The sequence below is a fragment of the Actinia tenebrosa genome, unplaced genomic scaffold, assembly GCF_029948245.1.
Source record: "Actinia tenebrosa isolate PJP-AT-01 unplaced genomic scaffold, QUT_ActTen_1.0 PGA_scaffold1__47_contigs__length_23844297, whole genome shotgun sequence".
NCBI classification, from domain to species: domain Eukaryota; kingdom Metazoa; phylum Cnidaria; class Anthozoa; order Actiniaria; family Actiniidae; genus Actinia; species Actinia tenebrosa.
The window spans coordinates 10,990,343-11,008,903 of NW_028292578.1; the positions used below are offsets into that span (position 1 = coordinate 10,990,343).

At 36.0% G+C, this 18,561-nt stretch overlaps 1 protein-coding gene across 2 annotated transcripts; it reads right to left on the bottom strand.

Moving 5' to 3' along the window:
* Positions 1-1,243: 1,243 nt before the first annotated feature.
* Positions 1,244-17,127, bottom strand: LOC116294133 (F-actin-monooxygenase MICAL3). 2 transcript variants are annotated; one of them, XM_031701670.2, is made up of 21 exons: positions 16,385-17,127; positions 14,848-14,949; positions 14,408-14,763; positions 13,699-13,956; positions 12,741-13,083; positions 12,167-12,305; positions 11,608-11,656; positions 11,385-11,526; positions 9,944-10,044; positions 9,556-9,621; positions 9,194-9,346; positions 8,841-9,117; positions 7,586-8,575; positions 7,030-7,266; positions 6,638-6,777; positions 6,217-6,418; positions 5,769-5,865; positions 5,549-5,622; positions 4,430-4,538; positions 3,702-3,748; positions 1,244-2,303 (listed from the first exon to the last, which is right to left on the bottom strand). In XM_031701670.2, the coding sequence occupies exons 1-21, from the start codon at positions 16,860-16,862 to the stop codon at positions 2,284-2,286; spliced, it is 4,380 nt and encodes a 1,459-aa protein (XP_031557530.2). In that variant the 5' UTR covers positions 16,863-17,127; the 3' UTR covers positions 1,244-2,283. The 2 variants fall into 2 exon arrangements, with proteins under 2 accessions (XP_031557530.2, XP_031557529.2); XM_031701669.2 differs by having other exon boundaries at positions 9,550-9,621.
* Between the last annotated feature and the right edge of the window lie 1,434 nt (positions 17,128-18,561).

Genomic DNA, 18,561 nt, shown 5'->3' on the forward strand with positions numbered 1-18,561 from the left:
CGCAACTCACAACCCTAAATGAGGTAGGTCCTTCATATATGGTTCATTATCATGCTTGCCTATTCCTTCGCCAACCTTGTCTATACTTGACTTGCCTGACTAAGATTGACCATGCTCAGCTATACTTCGCTATCCTTGGCTATGCTTGACTATGCCTGTCCCTACTTGGCCGTGCTTCACTATGATTAACTATTATTGACTTTGCTATGCTTGAGTTTGCTTGACTAAGCTTGATTATAAAAAGATATAACTAGCTAAAAACTAGTGTGAGCTGCGTCGGTGTTTCTAATGAAACAGTAATGATGAAAAGGTAAATTATACACCGTGAAAAGATGAAAAAACTTACTGACGTTTCGGACGCTAGTCCTTCGTCGGAGTAAAAGAGAAAGGAAAAAAAAAAAAAGAAAGAAAGATTTTTTTTTTCCTTTCTCTTTTACTCCGACGAAGGACTAGCGTCCGAAACGTCAGTAAGTTTTTTCATCTTTTCACGGTGTATAATTTACCTTTTAAGCTTGATTATGCTTGGCTATGCTTGACTATGCTTCACTACGCTTGACCATGCTTGACTATGCTTCGCCATACTGGACTATTGACTGACTGACTTGACTGACTATTCTTGACTGTACAATGCTGCTTTTTTTATGTTTCATCATACTTACCTATGCTTGACCATGCTTGACTATGCATGGTTATCGTAGAATGATAAGTTATACACCGTAGTGAAAATAGTAACTGACGTTTCGGACGTTAGTCCTTCGTCGGAGTCAATCAATCTTGACTATGCATGGTTCAACTTTGCTATGCTTCACTATGCTTGACTATGTTGAGACCACGATTGACTATGCTTGGCTATGCTTGGCGATTCATGACTATGCTTGATTATGCTTGATTATGCTTGGCCATGCTTCACTATAATTAATAACCAAGTTCCCTTCTATCTTTGCCTTGGTTATTGGGGAACGAAAAATGAAGCCATAATAGCCGGGGAACGATAAATGAAGCCATAATAACCAAGTTCCCTTATATTCTTATCTTGGTTATTGGGGAACGAAAAATGAAGCCATAATAACCAAGGCTCCTTTAACTTCTTACCTTGCTTATTATTGGGGAAGGAAAAATGAAGCCATAATAACCAAGTTCCCTTATATGCTTATATTGGTTATTGGGGATCGAAAAATGACCATGGTCCCCTTGAAAAATGTTATCGGGATTTTTGTAGAAACACAAAACAAACTCAAAAATATCCATGACAACATAACGTCTTTTAATTTAATATCTGTGCTGAATAGTCATTACCTGCAAAGCTAACCACAACACCTAAGTTTACAAAATATCAACTGTCATCATTCTTAAGTATTCAGTATTGTAATTTCTGCGCTTCACTAGTTGGTTGACGGTTGTCTTTATGAAGTCACATGCATTGTCCCAACTTTGATTGTAAAAAGGGATTATGGAAAGTAAAATAATTCATAGTGGATGTTATGTAATGTTGTTCCAAGGTGATTACAGGTAAGTAATCTTAATTTTTACAAGCCACAAGCCAGTCATTATAATTGAAATTTGTTTTGCTGTAAAATGGCACACATGATGTATGACCTTTGCTTCCTTTTAAGGTTCGATTACACGGAGCATTTTTTTCTGCAACTTGTCTCGCAGGAGAAAGACTAAATCGTTCCCAAAAGTAGAAACGAATTCTACTTTTTGCAACGATGGCTGCAAATTGCGATGTAGGTTAAACGCTGCAATGCTCAATGCAACTTGTGTCGCAACGTCGTTGCAAGACAAGCTGCAGAGGAAATTGCTCGTGTAATCGCGCCTTTAATGCTAATATTTCTTGATTAAAATGCTTTCAACAGTCTTCCTATTAAGATTTTTAAATCGCATTATCTAAACCTAATGTGATTGACGTAACACTCTTACATTAGATGGACTGACTTTTGTATTGCCAAGGCATGCATTGCCCTGGGGAAAAGTTTCAACATTCTAAAGCAACATGAACTACACTCATTGACAGTATCTTAAACTAAACTTGAAATAACAAATAAATTACTGACAAAAATGTAAAAATATTGTTTTTTCATTTTCACTGTGAATCCACTTGTGCTGCTCACAACCAATGATTTCAAAAATAGCACAAATTATATAATACTCTTGCTTGAACATTAGTTAGCAATAAAATAGAGTGACCAAAGGTAATTTCATGTGAAATTCCCATTTTTTTCAAAATGTCTGATAAGAATGCATCAGCTTCTGTCATCTTTTCCATCAGAATCCACTATAACACTAGACTGATGTTATGAAATCTAGATGTCAAAATCAATAAAAGTTTTAATAGAAGGTTAAATTTAAAGAAAGAAATATGAAACATGAAACTGATTTTTTAAATATTTAGCATGACGCAGATGCTGTTTAGTATGACGCGATATGTGACGCAGCTGATGACGATATTATTTTACATTGGCACCGGATGCGATATATGACGCAGCTGATTACGCATTGTTTAACGTGTAATGATTACAACACAATTTACAGCAATATATCAATAGAGCGACGCGTAGTACTGAGAAATCCTGGTCCTTCGAAACCAAAAGAGTGAATTTCATTACATTTGAAATAGTTTTACATCGAAGTTTTATAGTTTATATAGTAACAAAGTTTTAGTTGGTTTATTAGTTTTAAAATGCAGTAATAAATGAAATGCTGTTACTTGGATTCAACTATTAGATCGACGATAACAGCATTTCACTTACCACAGTCTTTAGTCTTCTTTTTCTATTCTTTTAAAATTATATTCTTTTCATGAGTCTATATCAGTCATTTTCAGTACCAGCTCTTGCATTTTCTTAGCACTTGAAATAAAGTTATATTTATCATATTTATTTAATATATTTTAATATACTCAACTGATGTTATAGCTGCGTTGACGTTTGTATCTCTCTATAAACAAATTACAGTACCACCAAGGTAGATTAGATTTGAAAGTTGATTTTATAGAAAATTTGGCTTTTATTTAACTTTGCAGAGTAGTCTTGTTTAATGTTTAATGTCAGTCTGATTACATTAGACACTTTTTAACTTTCTTTAACTTTAGTCAGAAAGCTTTATGGTTATTTATTATTCATCCATTTTCTGTGTTTACAATTTACTGATTTAGAAATTTTAGATTTTATGAAAGTAGAACTTTTGTATAGACTGATTCCATAAGTCGGTGTTTTCGCTCTTTTGTCGATCCTGGATATCGCTAACAACCCACAATGGAGCAAAAACTACGACTTATGGAATCAGTCTAAACTTTTTATCCCTAAAACGTTAATTGTGTTAATTTAAGTTTTAATTATTTAGACCTCCTCCAAACATCGGCTCATGTCTTCTATTCAAGTCTTTAAACAGGCAAATAATAAAGATGCTCGGGAAAAGTCCACTGAATTGAGTGTCTTAATTTTTTGATACATTGTTACTTAATTCTTAATATTATAATTTGATGTTTATTTATTCTTTAGAGGAAGTGCGATCGTATTCTTCACCAGTGAAAATCGAAGATTGATCACAAGACGCTACATTAGTTTTTATCCCGTCAAACTACTTCGGAACGGCACGGCACGGCACAGCCACCGTCATGGCGCGACATGTCCGTACCCGAAAACTTTTAACGGCCATACGAAATCTGCTCTTAAGAGGATATACGCCATTCACGAGGTTACCTTTAGTTTCCATCACTTGCTCGAATGCTTTGTCTTCTTCTTGCTCTCTGTTTAGATGTCATACAGATATGATTAAAAATACTGATATGATAAGGAAAAATATTGTACCCGGCAATGTATTATGATACGTTGAAATTACTTACTGGATAGAATGGGTGGCGTTCGCGGCTAACGCGTCGTCTTTCACCGCTGTGAGTCCAACGGGTCGGGTCGTTGGTTCAAGCCCTGCGGTCGCCACATGTGAATTGAGTTTGTTTGATGTGTTGTTCTCTCCTATGCTACGAGGGTTTTCTCCGGGTTCTCCGGTTTCCTCCCTCCGTAAAAATCAACATGTGAGTTGAATGTTGTGTGCACAGAACATTTATGTAGTGGTAGTGCGTGTGAGCGAAAAGTGTCCCCAATTAGTGCGAAAGCGCTAGAACGACTAGACACTTAAATAAAAGTGATTTATTTTTCTATGAATGGGTTTTCATTTATGAGTGTATGGCAAACGACGAACGGTGCTGACTTTTAGCAAGTACATGGTACGACATGCCATAACATTGAAATGGCTTCTCATTGTCTTCCAGTAATTTACCCAATCACAAAGTGTAGTTATAGTTACGCGGGTAAGGCTACAGGATCTTTCGCACTCACTTCGAAGTACGATTTGTTATACTTCTGTAAGAAAGACATTTAATACAGTACAGAAATAATGTATGATGTAAATAACTAAGGTAGATACTCACCGCTTTCGGTCTTCGTCGAGAATTTCTACAAGATTATTTCTTTGTTCTACAATATCTACAAGTTCTTTAGTCTTCTGCTGAATGATAACCTGGTCCTTCTCACTCGCTCCTTCAAGAAAAATAATTATTTTAAATACACATTGATGTATGGAGAATATTGATGGAGAAGATAATCATGATGACGATAATAATAATAACTAGAATAAAAAAACAAGTTATTAGTGGTTATGGTGATAATGTAGTGCAGATGATGGTGACAATAATAATGATAATAATAATAATAATATTAATAATAATTTTTTTTTAATAATGTTTTTTTTAAATCTATATAGATATATATGACGAATAGATTATCTCTTCACATATCCTACAATAATAAAATATCTCTATTTATAATATGAAAAAAAAATATTAATATCAATGATAATGGTTTATGATATAATCAAAGGCGCTTTACATTTAGTGAATTTCAGATTGAATGACAGATTGTAAGAGATGGTTAGAATAAAGTGGAGGCACTGAGGGTGTTCACTGCCAGGGTTTCTTTACGTTCTCAGTGGTTCTTTTACGTCCCTCCTATGTTGGTTAGTGAGTGTGGAGAGACGGGACCGCCATTTAAAGTGGTCATCCGAGCCACTTGAAAGTATAGCCATTTGCATATGTAATTACAAAGCCAGCACTTTCTCCTCAGTTATTTTAAGACCCTGAGCGTTGGTCCGGTCGGGAATCTAACCACGACCTCCCGCACTAAAGTCCGATGCTCAACCAACTGAGCCAACCGGTTGGCATGGTGATGGCGACGGCGGTGATGATGATGATGATGATGGTGATGATGATGATGATGATGATGGTGGTGGTGATGATGATGATGATGGTGATGATGGTGATGATGATAGTGATGATGGTGATGATGATGGTGATGATTGGGATGATGGTGATAGTGATGGTGATGACGGTGATGGTGATGATGGTGATGGTGATGGTGATGATGCTGATGCTGATGCTGATGATGGTGATGATGATGGTGATGACTGTGCAAGTGATGATCATGATCACGATTATGGTGCAGGTGAAGGTGAAGGTGATGTGAGTGGTCCTGAAGATAAGGATGATCACTACCTTCTTTCATCAGCAGTTCTCTTATCTCTTGTTCCAATCGTCCTTGTTGGTCTTCAAGCTGAATAGAATTGCCACTGAAATGACACAAAACAGAGCTAGTTCTAGTTTCGATTGCGATAGGCATATTCAGCATTAGTTGGACAACATAATCTTTCGTAAGTGCCTCCGCCCACTTGGGACACTAAGAGTAAGTTTTATTTACTGTATCTTGGATACTTACTGTATGACTAGCTCAGATTCATATCGTAAGAGTGCATTCTTTCGGTTGATGATCTGGAACCACTGCATCATGTACTGTTTTTCTTGATCAGGGCTTACTGGAATTAAAAGAGAAAATAATAATAAAAAAAACAAATTGAGAAATGAACTGACAAACAAGAACTAAAATTTAAAAATTTAAGGATATTGGTACAATGTTCTTCTTCCGGGCAGTCTTTAGAAAACGGAAGTTTAAAAAGGCAAAAAGGCTCTTGCTTCTTGTTCACACCATGAGCGATGAACATCGCGAGGATTTTACTCACTTTTCCTCTCTCCGCAAAAACAAAATGCAGCTTCTAAATTTCAATTCCATCATTGAATGAGTACCACAAGTTTGCTAGTCACTTGCTATTAAGTTAGTACTACCATCGAAAAGCAAGGACGTTTTTTTAAGAAGAAGATTAACTCACAGTCTCCGCTTCTTAGAGCTTTTTCAACGTGGACACCATCTTTCTCTACTTGTGCTTGTTTGACTTCAACCTCCTGTAGCTCACGCTGGATCTGCTGTGCCTGTCGTAGCCTCTTTGAATGACGCTGTTTCATTGCAATACGAATTTTAAGTTGTTCCTGTCTCTTTTCTTTCTCCTCTACTGATTCAATGACGCTTTTGTTCTATGAAATATGAACAAAACAAATAAACAAGTAAAATATATATCGAAAAACCTTATCCTACTATGATGACTAGCGATTGGAAACAAGTGGCCAAAATGTTTCCTGTTAATGAAACACATTGCCAAAGATGATGGGGTTCACTCTTTTGCTATCATGCGCACTGTATATATGGCCATGGTAAGCATAGATAGTTTGCAGTAACGATCTAACATGAATTACCTTGTATCTTCTTGCACCAGTTCGTTGGAAGCTGCCTCGTTTTTCATTTTCTAAAACATCCTCTTCGCTGGAACCACTAAACAAGTCTTGATGTCGCTCGTCTTCTTCTCGTTTGAAAGAGCGTGGAGGTTTGGGTGGAGCTGTGATTAATGACATTATATAGGAACATCATAGGAAATGACTTGAGGTGAGACAGTCTACTAACGCTAGGAATATCTACACTCGTTCATCACTTTTCAAAATTCTACTCTCATTTTTTTTTTAACAACTTTATCAGGGTACTCTCGAAGATTAAGCTTGTATAAAATTGGGTGTTCCAAGAATACTGAGTTACCTGTTCTGTAGGGAGAGGGTATATCATTGTATTGGGTGTTCCAAGAATACTAAGTTACCTGTTCTGTAGGGTGAAGGTATATCATTGTATCCTACCACTTCAAATCCAAAATCTTTAGCAACTTGGTCAATATTTTCCTGTATAAAATTGATGTCCCGTTCGACATAGTTCACGTTAGCCTTGGGTTTGGGCGTGGGTCGTCGTTTGGCAATCTTAGTGCTATTTATGGTTGACGTGTAGGGTTCTTCGTGGGAGGGGACACGAGGAAGAGAACGCCTTTGCTGTGATGGACTCTCTAAAAAAGTGTCACAAAATATCATACAATCATCATCATCCTATATTATCATCCGTATCGTCATCATCCCCATTATCATAATCACTATCAACATCCTCATCATCATCATATATCATCCTCATCATCACCACCACCGACATCATCCGCATCGTCATCCTTATCATCACCAACACCAACCACACTGTCCATCGTCATTATTCGTCATTATCACATTATCACATATTTAATGGCCAACAACAACAAAACATATGCATGGTTTCAACATCAGTTTTATCATGGTCAATCACCGTTATAAGCTGCAGTATAACCACTAAGTTACCTTGACTTGTGATCTTTTCTTCTTCATTTGCCGGTCTGTCAAAGCTTTTCAAGTTCTTCGATCTGATATCATTGTCCATAAGTCCTCGTATCCTTGCAGCACGAGACGACACAAGTGACCCAGAAGACTTGCTGTTCACTGGTCGTTTGGTGTCCCCAGTTGTGATAGCAGCTTTGGCATTCTGATTTTTTGTTGAAACAGATGTTTCTTGTTGTTCTTGACTGGCTATTTTCTTGTCGTGTGCGTTATCATTGATATCTATATCAACAATTTTGACATTCATACCAGTTTTTCTCAAGGAGGCTTCTATGGAGTCGTCGCCATTTTTCTCGCTAGACACCAGTTTCTTGTTCTGGTCTTCTGGCGAAAACACCTGCGACAGTGGAGGATACATTGCTCTACGTTGACGACGTTTTCTTTCTACAGTTCCCAGCTTATGAGTCATGTCCAAGCCACTTGGCTTCATGGAGCCTTTGATGACTTCTTCAGCTGATTCTTTCTTCTCTAATTTCTTCTTCACAACAGAAGGTTCTGGTGCCTTAGATTCATTTTCTGTGTATTCATTGAACATTGTTTTAGTTGGTGATGGAACTCGTATAGGTGATTTTGAACCACTCTCTTCTTCGACGTTCAATAGCCCATCATCAAGTTTGTACCCTTTAGCTTTGGATCGAACAGTCTTGTCGGAACTACGTGTTGATGAAATACTTGATCTTCTAAGTGGTCGAGCCTCCAACCGAAAGAATCGACCAGAGTTTGGTCGGTTACGTTCAAGCAATGGTTCTTTTTCTTGTTCCTCTTCATTTGTCTGGACAGTGTCTTGTGTTTCAATCTTCTTCATTTCCACTTCAGCAGCTTCTTCAAGCCTTTTCTTCTCTTCTGCATGGTTTTTGATTCTTTTGGCAGCTTCATGAACAGCAGCTCGAGTTTCTTGAGGGTTGCTGATTGTCAAAGATTTCCCCCTGCGCTTTTTCTGATTCTTCTGGGAAGCTGAAATATAAAAACAGGAAATTCAAGGAATGGGTTTGTGAAATAAACGGCAATGGAGCTCGGCTGGTGAAAGATAAAAATAGACAGCAAACAAAAGAATGGTAGGAAGAGTTGTTTGAGACGAATTGTGATGGTTTTGAAGGGAAAGACAATCAGTTTATTATGCAAGTACAAAGCAAACAGAAGTTCTATCAAAGAAAGAGGAATTTGCGAGAAAGAATAAAAATGAATAATATAGAAAAAAAAATCCTAAAATGGACTTCACCTTTGCGACGTTTTTCGTCCTCTGCTCTTGAGGTATTGATGACTTTATAATAATGAGGTCTGCAATAAAAATGGCCTCGTTCATCTTCAGATTCCCATGGTGGAATGTAAGAATATGCACCTAGACGAAGAGTATTTAGACACAGCTCACATTTGAAGCATTCTCGATGGAAAAAGAGCCCCTCTGCTGACATTCGCTCCATAAGATAAACCCATCGGTTACAGAAATAGCAATGTTCACTTCCGGTATCTCTTGGAATATTTGGAATATTTGGAACCTGGATCATAAGACAATAGTAGGAATGAGGACCTAGGAACGTAATGAATACGATAAAATACAGCAATGTTACATACTACAGTAGTTCCATCCTTCGCCCCAAACACTTGTTCAGCAAGTAAGCTGATTCTGTTACTTGTTTTAGCAGCTGGTTTGCTTCTGAGGGTAACTGGTTCTTCTATTGGTGTAGGTGTTTCTGGGGTCTTGGGGCTCGGTGGTTCTATGTTTTCCTACCAAGTGGAGAACAAATATCACAGGAGTAAGACTGGAGGGAGTACAAATGATCCTGCTATATTTGCACGCTACAAATAATTAATGGTTCATGGAACGTATCAGAAGTCACGCACTTGTAATATTCAGTATATTCAGAGCAGATATCAAGGTTATATCAGAGGACAGAGACATGTTATATTTTAATTGTTTACAAGTAAACCTGTACATTTGAAGACTGTTTGATTTTCTTTGGTACGACACTAGCACTACTGCTATCACTCTTTCTTTTTTCCTAAAAAATAAATCAATATATTTTAATTTCAGACATCAAGAACAAAATATTAGGTTGGAATCGAGCTCTAGCCTCCTCTGCAGCCGTCATTGGTTTTGGTTCCAGATCTGAAAGAAATGACCGCTGCAGAGGAGACTAGTAGAGATCAAGTTTGAAGACAAAATGAAAAACTTTTATTTTTCCGAGAAGTACCACTATTCAAATGATAGCATTTCTTACTTTAATCAGACTCAGTACACCAATACTGTCACCTGAAATACAATAGATTTGCTAAAGGTCTTCCTGTTTTACCTGTCATTATAATAACCAAAAAATACAGTACCTTTTTGCGTGACATGCGTGCAATGATTGACAGCTTAGAAAGAGGCGATGTCGTTTTATATTCCTGCTTTTCATTGTCTTCTTTCATCTTCTTTTTATCCACTAAAATATTACAAAACCATGACTGTTACTATTGGCTGCCATATGACTGTTACTGTTGGTTACCATATGACTGTTACTATTGGTTACCATATGACTGTTACTGTTGGTTACCATATGACTGTTACTATTGGTTATTATATGATTGTTACTATTGGTTACCATATGACTGTTACCATTGGTTACCATATGACTGTTACTATTGGTTATCATATGACTGTTACTATTGGTCACCACATGACTGTTACCATTGGTTACCACATGACTGTTACTATTGGATACCATATGACTGTTACTATTGGTTATCATATGACTGTTACTATTGGTCACCACATGACTGTTACTATTGGTTACCATATGATTGTTACTATTGGATACCATATGACTGCTACTATTGGTTATCATATGACTGTTACTATTGGTCACGACATGACTATTACCATTGGTTACCACATGACTGTTACCATTAGTTACATATGACTGTTACCATTGGTTACCATATGACTGTTACCATTAGATACATATGACCTTTACTATTGGTTACCATATGTCTGCTACTATTGGTTACCATATGACTGTTACTATTGGTTACCAAATGACTGTTACTATTGGTTACCATATGACTGTTACTATTGGCTACAATATGACTGTTACTATTGGTTACCATATGACTGTTACTATTGGCTACCATATGACTGTTACTGTTGACTACCATATGACTGTTACCATTAGTTACATACGACCTTTACCATTGGTTACCATATGACTGTTACCATTAGTTACATATGACCTTTACTATTGGTTACCAAATGACTGTTACTATTGGTTACCATATGACTGTTACTATTGGCTAACATATGACTGTTACTATTGGTTACCATATGACTGTTACTATTGGCTACCATATGACTGTTACTGTTGACTACCATATGACTGTTACCATTAGTTACATATGACTGTTACTATTGGCTACCATATGACTGTTACTGTTGACTACCATATGACTGTTACCATTAGTTACATATGACCTTTACTGTTGACTACCATATGACTGTTACTGTTGACTACCATATGACTGTTACTATTGGCTAACATATGACTGTTACTATTGGTTACCATATGACTGTTACTATTGGCTACCATATGACTGTTACTGTTGACTACCATATGACTGTTACCATTAGTTACATATGACCTTTACTATTGGTTACCATATGTCTGTTACTATTGGTTACCATGAGTGTTACTATTTGTTACCAAATGACTGTTACTATTGGTTACCATATGACTATTACTATCTGTAAATGGGCTAATAATAAGAAAAAGCTCAGCGTCATATGTACCTGGGACCTCATTCTTAAGAGTCTCATAATACTGTGTCACATAGCTGAGTATAGTTAACTGATCAGGAACAGAAGTAGATGCCATTTCTTTTGCTGATATCTGTGGTAGGATGCCAAGATGTCCTTCAGCTGCCTCAAAAGCCTGTAGAAAAAAGGATGTGATACTAAATTAATATATGACATGAAAATATGTGATGATCAATACTAAATTGACTTTTCTCACCAGTTGGTTATTTTTCTCCACATCGTTTTGATCAAGAGAAGCAAAGTCACTGAAATAATCATATAAATAATTGATAACAAAGGGTGAAAATAATCATTACAAAAAATATATTATCATATATATATATATATATATATATATATATAGTGACATCAACTTTATGATCACAGCTGTATATGAGATATCTTGGTTTATCACACTTTTAGGATCAATATCAGTGTGATAAAGCTGTGAATAAAAACTATATCAGTAAAGTGACACGATATCACTTCACGGTGAACTGGAAACTGTAAGTTTTGTCATTTTATTGACCCTAAATATGACAAGAGCATGATATCTTATTTATTCACTTGTTTTCCATATAATATTACTCACTAACTAGCAAACTCGCTGGTTCGCGATGATATGATATGGAAACTGGTGAATAAAAAACTGGTGATAATCTCTATTGATTTCCAAATTATGTGAGACATATTATTTGACATGTAATTAATAACGGCAATGGTGTAGTTAAAGATGGTCAATTGCTTGAATCTTTTAGCACACATAAACTACTTACATTAAATCTGGTCTAAAGTGATGTATAATGGCACAAAAAGCCATTCCATCTTTCCAAGATGTTGACATGTCTTTTATTTTGACATTTTTGTATCCTTTGGTTTGTTCTTGACACCATTTTAATACTATATTAAGATTAACTATTAAGGTAATAAAAAGAAAATCGAAAATTAACACATAACAAAATTGACCTGCAACTATAGAATCAAAAGTTAATATACATGTATACTTTGATATCATTATTAATCTCATCAAATGCAGCAGGCCTAAATAAATTAGGGTTTGAAAAAGTAGAAGATCATTGTAGTTAATCTTGCTCAGTTATTTGAGCATTCTCCTATATCTGACCCTTAATAAGAATCCTGCACATGTGAATCATTTTTCCATAACATTTATTTGTGTATAAATTAACATAACTAACTTTTAAAAAAAAGTTTTTTAAGCTCTTAATTAATATGATATAACGTAACCATACAAGCATGTGTATGTGTGTGTAAGACAGGGAGCCCAGTTACAATCCATACAACCATGTGCATACATGCGTAAGACAGGAAGCCCTTTGACTAAGTAACTACCTTCAGGTTCTGGTGGTTCAATAGATGCAGTTATATCCATTGGTTCTGGTCCATCCACATCATCAATAGGTCCATCATGGCAATCATATAAATGCTTCACCTGTGACGTCTTCACCACATTTTTGGCATAATTTGTGTAACGACTGTCTGGATTGATACCATAATTGTCAAAATTCTTGTTAAGATTTTCTGGAGTTGTTTGTGGAAGGATTCTGTAGATGTTTTCCCGTTCTGCGATGATATCCAGTGGTTTTTTACCCTGGCCAAAACCTTTCATGGCCCAGGCGGCATCAAAACATCCCAAAAATCCTCGTGCACAACCAGATCCTGTCGGCCAAAATGGCTAAAGAAACAGAGGGGATATCTCTTATAAAACAATATTCAATATTTAATATTAAACCCTAAAATAAATTCTTGCAGGGCTGTCAACCCCTGAGATATTCAAATCTGGAGAATTGATAGGGAAGGGACATGACATCACAGCGCATCAAAAAGCGCGCGAAGACATCTTTCGCTTTTGATGTGATTGGTTTATTTCTGACCAATCAGATTATCGCTTATTACAATGGCCTGCTTGCAAGAACAGTTTATGAGGAACATTTTGTTTTTGTTAGCGATGTAAAATAACACAAACAACATAAAATAATTGGAATTTTATGGTTGTGAAAGTCGAGTCTCACAAGAAATGGTCATGCAGCTTCAGGGATTATCCAGGAGATTTGAGACTCTAATCTGGAGACCGGGAGATACGGGAGACCGGGCATGGATAACTCACAGATTGAATTGGAATTTATTGTTAGGTTTTTAAGAGGAGGAGAACTAGAGAACCTACGGAAAACATTTAAAATCAAGTGAGACCTAACAAACACTGCTCACATGATACTGAATTAAGAAATCTAATTCAAGATCCCAGATATGAGAGGATAGTGTACTGCTGATAAATATATATGTTACTTACTTCTAACAAGCTATCTCCAACAACGAAAGCTAAAAGTTTCTTCCCTTTTCTTTCATAAATTTTCACTGAATTTTCGGCAGCAAACAGGGAAGTAAAATCAAACATTGCCACATCTTCCTTTCCTTGATGATTCAAAGCAAAGTCCAGGTGAGGCATTTGAAATTTGGTGGAAAATTCTGCAGCCTCTCTTGCATAGGTGAGAAGTTTATGGTGATTCACATTCTTGGGATGAAGAAGGTCATAAGCATCTGAAATGTCCTTAAGAGAAAAAAATAGAATATGAATGATCAAGCTAGTAATAAAAAGGATGCTAACAAGACAAAAAACCTTGTCGCATCATGGATTGATGTCATAGAAAATGTTATAGTCACAAAATTAATATGCCAAAAGGAAAAATTGATCCAAGTTGATTTGGTCTAGTTATAAAATACAAGGTCTATCTTCAGGTCATGTGAGCATTTTCTATCATTAGCCATGAGCCATGCTGAATGGGCCAGGCTATGTCCAGGAATACAAGGGCATGGGAGAATAACATATTTACCCAATACATAGTTGTAAAGGTCAATTTTAATTTATTATTGTTCCTGCCTAACAAAGAGGCCACACCATGGCCAAGTGATCTTGCAATACCTACCTCTATTCTTAGTATTTTTTAGTGTGGTTTGATTATAATTAACAAACAAATGTGGATAAAAATGCCCTAAAATACCTTTTTTATGACTCCTTTAGCTAGCAGACTTTGTTTCTTTGCACACATCACAAAGTAATGAGTCTCATCCTTGTAGTAAACAATATTTTCTAATTCAATTCCTGTCATTTCTTTTAAATCTTGAAAGAACCCTTGGTTAAAAATGAATGCAACTCCACTAATCTCTTCAACTTGGGCTTCTTCCTTGGAGTTTCTGTTTACAAAATTAGCAGTGATGCCAATGGCAAGTTTCCCACGGAATTCCTTTCCTTTGAATTTAAGAGCTTGTCGTCTGCCATCGGCTCCAACAATAATGTCAAATTCATATTTGTTTATGGGACTTGAAGGTGGATCTACAGTTGCTTTCCAGCCATGACCTGCCAAAAGAGATGCAAAAAACTGAATCCATGGCCATTTATTCATGTGTCACTAATTAAGGTAAAATAATAAAACATTCTTACCATTTTTGGGTTTAAGAAGTGACTCAAATGAGACCTTATTGTAAACCTGAACTCCAAATATCAGGCACACCTTAAGAAGTATTAATTGTAGTCTTTTAATACCTAAAGAGAAAGAAAAAACTGTCAATGAATTGGCTAATATATTCCATGGTTGAATTTATTGAATAATGATTGAGCATGCAATAATGATGATGGTTGTCCAAAATAATCATGATGTTAGTAAAATAAAGGTTAGAAAAAACAGTCATTATCATATTATTATCAATCCTTAGCCACGTTGCCCTCACATGAACTATGCATGCAGCTATAGCTAGCATCCTTTTCCAGCATCCTCTTTTAGGGTGTCAATGAATGTTGTTGGTTGTTCACAGCCACAATCTCCCAAAGCATATCATCACCAATAAGTATTATCCTATTTCCAGTGATATATGACTGCTAATATTTATCTAATGTTGATTTTATAATTATTTTTACTAATATGATTAAATTATCAGATTGAGTAGGTCCAGAAAACCTTATAAGCACTTTCCTTTAAAAGGGTTCATATTAATTGTATGATATATATACACTTAATTGAAGAATCGTTGTTGGGTTTAGAAAGATAGAACATAAAAGCTGAGACCAAAATGGCACATGGGAAGTGACATAATTATATTGTAATTTATTCATTTGCACCATCCATGCAGTCGGTCTAGAATGCCAAACGAGTATCAAAAACAGTGGATGAGGCCAAGGGTCGCCATCGCCAGTCACAGCATGCATCTAATTAACGCACTTCCCATGTGCAATTTTGGTCTCAGCTTCTATGTTCTATGTTTCTGAACCCGACAACAATTCTTCAATTGAGTGTATATATATATATATAGCATATTGTAATATGGTACCCTGCTGGAAGAGTCTCTTGCATTTAAGATTAAAGAAAGCTCTCCCTGCAGGGTAGCATTGTGGTTATATATCAGGAAGCATGCATTATTCATTGCCAATCATACATACTTAACAGTATATTGGTTTTATCAAGAGATCAGTATTATCATTCTAAAATATGTAAAAATTAATTAGTTACATAACACTGCTGTAAGTCATTATAATTTTACCTCTCTATCATAATGTCAAGCAAACAAAACAAAAGAGCTAACAGCAAGAAAATTGGGAAAATCTCTGTTTTTAGCAGGAACCACAAATTATTAATCAATCAAGCATAAAATCAATGATCCACACAACTTTCATTCAGGGCCATTCACAAAATACTGTATATGGCATCTAACTCATGTTATAATTTGACCTTCTTTTATTTAATTTCTTTCAAAATAAAGCCATTAAAGCTTAATATTTTATGAAATAGAGTGCGATGTCGAAAACAAAGTTAGAAGTAACTTGATATGGCAAAGTTGTGAGTGCATTGAAAAAACTTTTCAATAAAATATAGAGATGACAGATTCTTTACATAAAAGACGCGTTGGATAACGTAACGTCGACTGTAATATGAAACCTAAAGTTAACATGCAGTACAAAATATTTCAAAATAATAAATACTTACTTATGTGATCTAAAGATCCGGCACAAAACTGCCCAAAGAACTTCTTAGCACCAAGATTTTTAAGATCAGTGATTAAGTAAGGCCACAAATGAAGTACATTATTTCTAGAAAAATTCTCTCGCTTTTCTAAAACCACAACTTGAGCACCAAGCAGAGCAGCTTCGATAGCAACTCTCAGTCCACAAGGACCGGCCCCAATTACTAACACTTTATTCTTTGAACAAGGCTTTCCTGTATAATCCTTGTGCTCTACTCTTTTATCCAGCTTAGTCCAAAGGGATCGAGCTTTCCAAGACGTCAATCCGTTTTTTAAAGACTGGTAAGTTGTTTTGTAGTTTTTTGGATTCATGTCCAGACTGCTACACAATTGTTTGAAGACTGTGATTGTTTCTACGAGATCGCCTGCCCGGATAAAAGAATCAAAAAGCTCAACCGGTGTTCGGATCCTCAAATCACCATTAGCATCAGTGGTATCCATAGTTCGCTTTAACAAGAATCAATACGAAAAATTTTGAAGACAAAATGTGAGGGTTGTTGTCTTTCCTACTGTCATTTTGGTTTGACAAAAGCTTTCCAGTGTCAGGCAACTCATTGTCTATAAAACCAAAGCACCATTCTTAAAATATTCTCCATTTAGTTCTCCTATGGTTCAAACGCAATAGTATCCCAAGTCGTGGCTTATCTTGAAATAAATGCAGGTTTACAAATGACTTTTGATAGAAATATGCCTCAAATATGCTAAACGAACGAATACAACAATTACAGAATGACTGGTGACGAGTACCAACACCCAATACATTAGGGGAGGGGAGGGGAGGGACAGGACTACGATTGCACAACGCTGAAAGGTTGGAATTTCCGTTTTCATTTTCAATATCCTTTATAGAAAAAAATCTCATCAAATCGAATGTCAGAAACATTTGCATTTTGAACAAATGATGCTCATTTACTTAATTGATATTACGACTGTGCGCGCAATATTTTTTCCTAATTTTGCCGGTGTAGTTTTACATTACTTTTACCTGCTAAAGTTTTTCGTAGAATCTTTTTTCTCGTCAAAACCGGAACAGGCCGTTATTCTCCTGCTCAGAACGTCAAATTTTATTAAAATGAATAGGCTTTAAAACTTAAAATATGTTTAAAATTAAGTTTAGTAGTTCGGTCCACAGGAAGCCCAATCTTGGTTTACTAACATTTTAGACCTTAATTAACACATAGAAATAAAACTAGTTTTGTAGCAATCACCACCCAATTACACTCCATCTATTTAATGGATCTGATCTAGATAACAAAACTTCAGCAAGACTCCTAGACCGGGCTCCTAGATAGATCTTTACAAAACGATAGATCAAGTTTTCTTAAAAAGGGAGTGGTAAAAATAAAGAAAAAAATATATGACAGCATTAAATAAAAGACGACTATTTCAGATATTCAATATATATATATATATATATATACATATAAATAAGAAATCTGTGAATCAATTTTCCGTGAAACAGTGCTCAATACATCCATAGAAGTAGAGCAGAATATTGTTTTCATTCCACGATAAAATAAATAATTATTCCCTTCTTCTGGGGCTCACGGACTTATGTGAACATATTTAATCGGTCATTGTTGTAGTGTAACGCTCAACCGTATATACTAATCCAGGCAAGACATTTAAGTATATATATCCGATAAATGTCACAATTTTTGAGATCGGGTGTGTACAGTGCTCGCACTAAACCCGTGAAACAATACTAATTTTTAATACTAAATAGTGATAATCAAACAATAGGAAACAAAGAATTCTGTATGAATTACTACTAATTAGTACTAACAAGAGAATATGGAGTAATATTCTCTTAGTACTAAATATGTTTCACGGGTTTAGTGCGTGCACTCTAGCAGCAGTAAGGGGGACTCGCGATCACCATTCGGAATTGCCCGGGAATTACCCGTGTTTATGCACTAGCGTCCCCCGCGGGAATTACCCGTGTCCCGTTATATGTTCCGCGAAGATTTCCTTACTGCTGCTATGTTTGTGTCGCAAACGGAGGATAAAATATTCCTTAGATATAGATGGACACCATCAAAAGCATTAGTAACAAGACTGTGCGCCGACTGCGAACTCAGGTGCTGGACCGCTTAGACGCCGACTTTGCCTTCACAACGTTTATGGAGGGAGATACAGA

Excerpts from the sequence above, each read along its gene's own strand:
- LOC116294133 (XM_031701669.2), bottom strand. The coding sequence starts at position 16,862 with ATGGATACCACTGATGCTAATGGTGATTTGAGGATCCGAACACCGGTT. Across the intron at positions 13,084-13,698 it reads TTGGAGATAGCTTGTTAGAA|CCATTTTGGCCGACAGGATC; the intron begins GTAAGTAACATA and ends CTGTTTCTTTAG. Across the intron at positions 7,267-7,585 it reads AGAAAAGATCACAAGTCAAG|AGAGTCCATCACAGCAAAGG; the intron begins GTAACTTAGTGG and ends ACACTTTTTTAG.